The sequence below is a fragment of the Emys orbicularis genome, chromosome 12 (genome assembly GCF_028017835.1).
Source record: "Emys orbicularis isolate rEmyOrb1 chromosome 12, rEmyOrb1.hap1, whole genome shotgun sequence".
Taxonomy (NCBI): domain Eukaryota; kingdom Metazoa; phylum Chordata; order Testudines; family Emydidae; genus Emys; species Emys orbicularis.
Genome location: NC_088694.1, coordinates 38,570,630 through 38,577,888, shown reverse-complemented (window position 1 = coordinate 38,577,888; position 7,259 = coordinate 38,570,630). Strand labels below are relative to the sequence as shown.

Genomic DNA, 7,259 nt, shown 5'->3' with positions numbered 1-7,259 from the left:
GCTGCCAGGCCCTGGCAGACCCCCAAGCCCTGCCCCCATGGAGCCCCTCCCTAGACCAACCCCACTTCTGCGCTGCGCTGCGCCTTCCCCTGCATTCGCCCCCGCCCCACAGCCCCCCCCCCGGGCCACGCTACCCCCCGGCCGCGCACCCGGAAGCACCGCACCCAACCCGGCTGGTGCCCGGATCAGCTGGTGGGAGGCGCCTGCCGGACCCGCCCCCGGAGCCGGGCTCAGATTTCAGGGAGAACCCAGGAGTCCGGGCCCCGGACCCCCTAGCTGGGACTGATTCCCGGAGTCCAGGCTCCCAACCCCCCCGGTTCTGGCTGGGCGCAGGGGAGCTCAGCTCTGCCCCCCATCTCGGCGGGGGGGATCCTGCTCCTGGTCCCCCAAAGCGCCGCGTGGGGTCCATGGCGGCGCCCCGCGAGTGGGGAATGACCAGGCGGGGGCTGAGCCGAACCCTCTTTATTGACCCGACTCGCGCCTCAGGAGCCAGCGCCCCCCGCCTGGCCCCCTCCCCTCCTCCTCCTCAGGGGGCCGCGGGGGGTGTCCGAGGGAGGCCCTGTCTCATGGGGGGTCCCAAGGAGAGGTGTCAGGTCCTTGTCAGAGGGGCTCCCCCACCCCATGTGAAGAAACCGGGCTCCTCTATACCGCTGAGGGGTGTTGGGGGTTCACCTGTCCCATGGGGGCGCCCCTGTTCTTTGGGAGACAGGTTCTCCCTCCTGTGCGGAGGTGCTGGGGGCTGCCGGGTCCTGTGGAGGGATCAGGGGAGGGTCTCATCCCATGGGGGGCTCAGAGGGGTCCCCTGTTCTGTGGGGGGATCAAAGGGGGATATCAGACGGGGGGTTCTCATCCCATGGGGGGGGTCAGAGGGGGGCCTTGTCCCATGTGGGACTCAGAGGGGTCCCCATCCTGTTTGGAGGTGCCAGGGGCTGCCTGGTCCCATGGGGGGGCATCAGGCAGGCCGGGTCCCCCCGCAGGGTGGGCGGCAGCAGTAGGACGCAGGCCCGCAGGTCGGCACAGGCCTGGGGCAGGGTGCCCAGCATCAGCCAGCGCCCCTGCCCCGGCTGGTAGGCGTGCACCAGGTGGGTGTCCCGGTAGGTCTCCTGGCTGTAACCGCCCAGCACATATAGCTCCCCCTGCAGAACGGCTGAGGCGCCCCCCACGTGGGCCTGGGGCAGCGGGTTCAGACGGACCCAGGCGTCCGGGCCGGGGCTGTAGACCTCGCAGGCCAGCTGGTCGGTGTAGCCCCCGTCGTGCCAGCGCAGGCCCCCGGCCACATAGAGTCGCTCCCCCAGTGCCTCCATGATGTGGCCGGCCCGTTCCTCCAGCATGGGGGCCAGCTGGGCCGAGGGGCCCCCCGGGCCCAGCCGCAGCAGCCAGGTCCGGCACTCGCTTGAGCCGTCGCAGCCCCCTGAAACGTAGATGACGCCGTCCAAGGTGCAGGCGGCATGGCCGCAGAGCGGGGCGGGCAGGGGGGAGCACGGCCTGGGGGGGCGGGGGGGGGGGCAGAGAAAAGAAAGGAAAAGAGAAAAATCAGCCAATGAAATAGAGGAAAAAGCAGAAACAAACAGCCAACCATGCCCCCCCATAGCACCCCTACCACCGGCCATGACAGCCCCCCATGGCACCCTCTTGGCCCCTACCAGGCCTGGTGCCAATGGGACCCCAGATATCCAGGTGGTGGGTACTTTGGCTCAGCCATGCGGGGGTGGGGGCCCTGGAGGGAAAAGGGTACCCAGGCGTCCAAGGGCAGGAGCAGGCACTACCCCCCCCCTCACCTCCAGGCGTCGGCAGGGGGGTCGTAGCACTGCACCCCATCCGTGCAGTAGGCGTCCTCAGAGCTACCCCCCAGGGCATAAATCCGCCCGGCCACCCCCACGGCTGGGAAGGAGCTGCGGGCGCTGGGCATGTCGGCCAGGCGCTGCCAGGAGTCCTGTGCGGGGTCGTACCTGCAATGGGGTGAGGTGGGCACTCCCCATATGAACCCTATTGCCTGCCCCAGGTCCCATTCTCTGCCTCCCTGGGCCAGACAGTCCCCCGCCCATCCCAGGTCCAATTCCCTGTCCCCTGGGCCGGCCAGCCCCCCACCCACCCCAGATCCCTTCCCTTCCCCAACCCCACCCCAGCCAGACCCAGGTCCCATTCTCCCCACCCCAGCCACCCAGCCAGCCTCCCACCCCCACCTCAGGTCCCATTCCCTGCCCCCCTGGTCCCATCTCCCCACCCACCACAGATCCCTTCCCCTGACCCCAACCAGTCAGACCCCCACCCTGAGGCCTGATGGGAGCCGGCGCCCCCTGGACGTGAAAGGCCCTGTGCCCCATTCCCCGCCCCCTGGGCCAGCCTCCCTGCTCAGAGCCCCCTAGAGGCCGGTACCTGCCCCACTCACCGGAAGGCTGTGGCCAGCGTGTCCCGCACCCCGTAGTAGTGCTTCCCGCCCAGCACGTAGAGCATGTTGCCCAGCACCGCGGCAGCATGGCGGAACCGTGGCCCGTCCGGGAACTGGCCTAGCCGCCTCCACTCCACTTGCTTGACCAGCCCCACACCGCTGCGGAACTGGTGGGCAAACCACAGCTCCCGGGTGGGGCGGCGGGTAGCTAGGCTGGGAGCCAGCCCCTCGCCTCCACAGATCACCAGGGCCCCGGCCGGGGTGCGCACGCGGCAGGGCCCCTCGTCCGCCACCGCCGCCACCAGCAGCTGGTAGAGTCGGCCCGGCGGAGCCAGCAGGTCTGCGGCTCGCACCCGGCGCAGCTCCCGTGTGCCCATCAGGGAGAAGCGGACTCGGGCCAGGACGGCCTCGGCATGGGGCAGGCGGCGGGTGCGGTCGGCTTCCAGCCAGCGCAGGGCAGCTTCAAAGGCCTCCACCTCGCTGGCCACATAGAGCTCGTCTGAGCCCAGCAGGGCCAGCAGCTCGGCCAGCGGCAGGGCCGGGAAGCCGGGGCACCGGGCCACCCCGTCGAAGTTGGCCAGGGCGTAGGCCTGGGCGGCAGAGCCCAGCGGGCGCAGGTCATAGGCACGGGCGAAGGCCAGCAGGTCCAGGCTGCGGGCCGGGCTCAGCGCCCGTTGCAGGGCCTCCAGGCAGAGCGCCAGCAGCCCTGAGGCCTGGTACTGCAGGGCGGTCTCAGCCGCGCCCAGCAGCTCGGCCCAGCTACCCGCCACTGTCCCCGAGTAGGCGAAGGGCAGCAGCAGGCGCAGGTCGGTCGGGGCCATGAGCGTGGGCAGGGGGTCGGCCCCCTGGCGCGCCTCCCGCATCCCGCTGCAGAACATGGCCCGGAAGTACTCGCAGCCGCAGCTCAGCGCGACCCGGTGAGCTGTGGGGGAGAGGGGGGAGGTCAGGCACGGAGACCCCAAAGGCAGCCCCGGGCCGCCCAGCCCTGCCCCCAGTGCCAGCCACTCCAGCCCTGGGCTCCTCCCTGCCCAGGGCTGCCGGTGCCCCTCACTCACAATCTGCAGCCCCCTGCTCGCCCAGCCCTGGGCTCCCCTGCAGCGCTGCCAGTGCCTCTCACTTCCGACCTGCAGCAACCTGCACCCCAGCCCTGCCCTCAGTGCTCGCTATCCCAGCCCTGGGCTCCCCCCAACCTCTGCCAGTGCCCCTCACTCCCGATCTGCACCCCCTGCTAGCCCAACCCTGCCGGTGCCCCTCACTCCCAACCCGCAGCCCCCTGCTGGCCCAGCCCTGCCCCCTCCCCACCTCTGCCGGTGCCCCATTCACCTCGGAAGGTCTCTCCTTCAGTGGTCAGCGCCAGGTCACAGCCCACCCCGGCTCGGAACAGCTCCTCCATGCCCTGCAGCGTCTCCCACTGCTCCTCATCTGGGCTCCTGCCCTCTGGCCCCTCCAGCCCATCCCCCATCCTCCGGCAGATCTCCACCACCCGTGGCGCACCCAGGGCCTGAGCTGCAGCCACCAGCTCCCCGGCCGTGCCCGGCATGGCAGTGAAGGCCCCGGTATAGGCGAAATCCAGCACAGCCTCCCAGCCGCGCAGCGTGGCCAGTGGGCTCACGTCCACTTCCCCGGCGGCCCCGCACACCAGCCGCTGGCAGAAGAAGGCGCTGACGGCAGCCAGCACCACACCATGGGCCTGGTACCACTGGGCGCCGGCCATCACCGTCATGTCCACCAGCTGGCCCTGCCTGCGCAGCTCCAACGCCGCCTCGAAGAACTGCCGGGCGTGGCACTCGCTCCGCAGCTCCCAGCGTAGCTCGGGTGTGTCGCCCTCCTCGCCTGGCCCCTCAGCCGGCTCCGGCCCCTCGCCTGGCCACATCGCCCCGGGGGCGCCTGCCAGGAAAGGACATGAAAGGCCCTGGCCCCTGAGCTAGTCAGCTCCCGTGCCTGGGGCCAGATGGGAGTTGGTGCCCCTTAGAGGGGCAGGCCCCGTGCCCCACCCCGCTGAGCCAGCCAGTCCCCACCCTGGGGCCGGATGGGAGCCAGCACCCCCTAGAGGGGACAGGCCCTGTGTTCCATTCTCTTTATGCCATTCAACAGCTACTCAAGTGTGTGTGTGTGAGATTGTGTGTAACGGGGAGGAGGGGGGTGTTTTTGTGGCGTGTGTGCATAATTGCAGTGTGATGTTTGTGTAACAGTTGGGGGGTTGTGAGCTGTGGGTATTGGGGGCGTATTTGAGGGATTTTATGACGTGTGTCTTGTGCGCTATGTTGGGGGGCATCTCTGTGCTCCGGTGGTGCTGTGTGCTGGGCAGGAGTATCTGTGGTGTCTTTGTGAAGATGTGTGTAGTTGTGAAGTGTGGGGGGTGTGATGTATGGCTGTGTGGTGTCATTAACCTTCTAGTGTGTGCAGTTGTGCAGTGTGTGTTGGTGTGTGTGGGTACGGTGTTTGCATGTTCCTGTGTTCACTTTGTGTGTGTGTGTTTGCTGTGGGTAGTTGCTGTGGAAAGTGAGAGGGGTGGTTGTGGTGTGTGTGTGTAGTTCCTCTCTGTGTTGTGTGTGTGTTTAGTTGCTGGGGGAGGGGGTTGTGGTCTGTGTGTGTGTAGTTGCTGGGGGAGAGTTGCAGAGTGGGTGTGTGTAGTTGCTGTGGGGGGGGGGCTGCAGTGTGTGTGTGTAGTTGCTGGGGGGACGTGTAGTTGCTGGGACGAGGGTTGCGGGGTGTGTGTGTGTGTGTGGTTCCTGTCTGTATTTGTGTGTGTGTGTGTAGTTGCTGTGGGGGGGATTGTGGTGTGTGGGTGTGTGTAGTTGCTGTAGGGGGTGTTTGTGGTGGGTGTATAGTTGTTATCTGTGTTGTGTGCTTGTGTGTAGTTCCTGTTGGTGGTTGTGGGGTGTGTGTGTGTGTGTGTGTAGTTCCTGTCTGTGTTGTGTGTGTAGTTGCTGGGGTGTTGTGGTGTGTATGTGTGTGGTTGCTATGGGTGGGGGAGGTTGCAGTGTGTGTATGAAGTTCCTGTCTGTGTTGTGTGTGTAGTTGCTGAGGGGGGGTTATGGTGTGTGTGTGTGTGTAGTTGCTGAGGGGGGGTGGGTTGCGGTGTGTGTGTTTAGTTCCTGTCTGTGTTTGTGTGTGTGTAGTTCCTGTCTGGTGTGTGTGTGTGTGGTTGCTGGGGGGGTTACAGTGTGTGTGTATGTAGTTGCTGGGGGGGGTTGTTGTATGTGTGTGCAGTTGCTGTGGGGTGGTTGTGTGTGTGCTTGTAGTTCCTGTCTGTGGTGTGTGTCTGTGTGTAGTTGCTGGGGGGGTTGTGGTGTGTGTGTCTGTGTGTAGTTGCTGGGGAGGGTTGTGCTCTGTGTGTAGTTGCTATATCTGTGTGTCTGCATTTGCTGTGGGGTGTGTAGGCTTGACGCACACCCTCACCCTGTCCTTCTCCCCCTTCCAGTCCCAGAGTTCCTGCCCCGCAGCCTCCCCCGCCCCCCCCCCCCCCAGCCCTGTCCCCTACCTGCTGGGGCCCGCTGTGGGGTGGACTGTGGGACGACCCTTCCCGAGGCCTGGAGACGGGGTAGCTGCGGGGGAGCATTGGCCCCAATCCCAGGGGTTAATTATAGCCGGGTCTGGGCAGGCCGGGCTCCCTGCCAGCCCCCCGCGTGTCCTGGGCCCCATACTGCCCTCCCCTTGGACTGCAGCCCTGCGGCCAGGAGCTTCTGGCCAGGAGCCCTAAGCCTGGAGGCCCCTGGCTGTGGGGAGTGGGTGGGATTCCTGGGGGCAGGGAGGGATGCCCTAGCCTCTTTATTGCCCCCCTCCCCTGGTGGGGATTCGCCAGTGGGGAAGGACAGAAGTTCCCAGGCGCTGGTATCTAGGAGTCCAAAGCACAGAGGCTTCAGGGGGTAGATGGGGAGTGGGGTCTAGTGGTTAGAGCAGGGGGACTGGGAGCCAGGACTCCTGGGTTCTGTCTCTGGGAGGGGAGTGGGGCCTAGTGGTTAAAGCGGGGGGCTGGGAGCCAGGATTCCTGGGTTCTGTCTCTGGAGGGGAGTGGGGTCTAGTGGTTAGACCCCCATTGGAGCATGACCCCCCCCCCCCATGGGGGCTGGGCAGCGCCAGGGGATAAAGGCGCTTTTCCCAGCTGGGGTCGGAAAAGTTTGTTCAAATTAGTTTTTCCATCAGAGTGTAAAGAGCCGGAATAGAACAAAGGAGGGTGGGGAGGGGAGGAGTGGTGGGGAAGGGGGAGGCGGAGTTCAGAATGATAGACAGGTTGGAGTGGATGGAGGGGTGGATGTGGAAGGACAGTTGTGTGGGGGGTGCGAGGTGAAATGGAGTGGGAGAGGGGGTACTGGATGGCTGGATGGGGTGTATGGGATGGGGAGATGGGATGTTTGGGTGGGGGGTGGAGGATGGGGTGGGGGGATGGGATGGCTGGGTGGGGGATGAGGTGTATGGGGTGGAGGGTACAGGATAGGTGGGGGATGAGCTGGCTGGGTGGGGTGATGGGATTTGTGGGTAGGGTGCTCCTAAATTCTTGCCCCACCTGCTGTCTCTGCTGGGGTTCCCCACCCTCCCACCCTGGGGCTAGTTTCCAGCTGAGCGCCTAGAGCCATTTTGGGGAAGGGGTAAGAATATTTGCAGGGGGACACAAACCTACCTCATTGTCAAAGGTGCCTGTGGGGCTTGCGCCATGGGGCTGTGCAGGCCTGGCACTCTGCTTGGCCTGCCCGCGGAGCAGCGTGTACTGAGGAGAATCCCCCTCGGCAGTATGGGGCAAGGACAAACACCCCCCCAAGCAGGGCCCGTCCCCTCCATCAGGGGGTGCACGGACACACAAGCCCTGCTCAGGGTGAATTTGTGCTGCCCCACACACCACCCCCTACCCATCCCCCCATGGCTCCTATCC

At 66.0% G+C, this 7,259-nt stretch overlaps 1 protein-coding gene across 2 annotated transcripts; it reads right to left on the bottom strand.

The window, feature by feature from the left end:
• Window positions 1–863: 863 nt before the first annotated feature.
• Window positions 864–4,262, bottom strand: LOC135887176 (kelch-like protein 33). 2 transcript variants are annotated; one of them, XM_065414953.1, is made up of 4 exons: window positions 3,713–4,262; window positions 2,390–3,311; window positions 1,779–1,949; window positions 864–1,485 (listed from the first exon to the last, which is right to left on the bottom strand). In XM_065414953.1, the coding sequence occupies exons 1-4, from the start codon at window positions 4,260–4,262 to the stop codon at window positions 864–866; spliced, it is 2,265 nt and encodes a 754-aa protein (XP_065271025.1). The 2 variants fall into 2 exon arrangements, with proteins under 2 accessions (XP_065271025.1, XP_065271026.1); XM_065414954.1 differs by having other exon boundaries at window positions 4,181–4,262.
• Window positions 4,263–7,259: the final 2,997 nt, after the last annotated feature.

What these genes read in the sequence shown, in the direction of transcription:
- LOC135887176 (XM_065414953.1), bottom strand. Translation starts at nt 4,262, where the DNA reads ATGTGGCCAGGCGAGGGGCCGGAGCCGGCTGAGGGGCCAGGCGAGGAG. An exon ending in TGAAGGAGAGACCTTCCGAG is followed by an intron (nt 3,312 to 3,712) that starts GTGAATGGGGCA and finishes TCTCCCCCACAG; the next exon opens with CTCACCGGGTCGCGCTGAGC. An exon ending in CCCCCTGCCGACGCCTGGAG is followed by an intron (nt 1,486 to 1,778) that starts GTGAGGGGGGGG and finishes CCGCCCCCCCAG; the next exon opens with GCCGTGCTCCCCCCTGCCCG.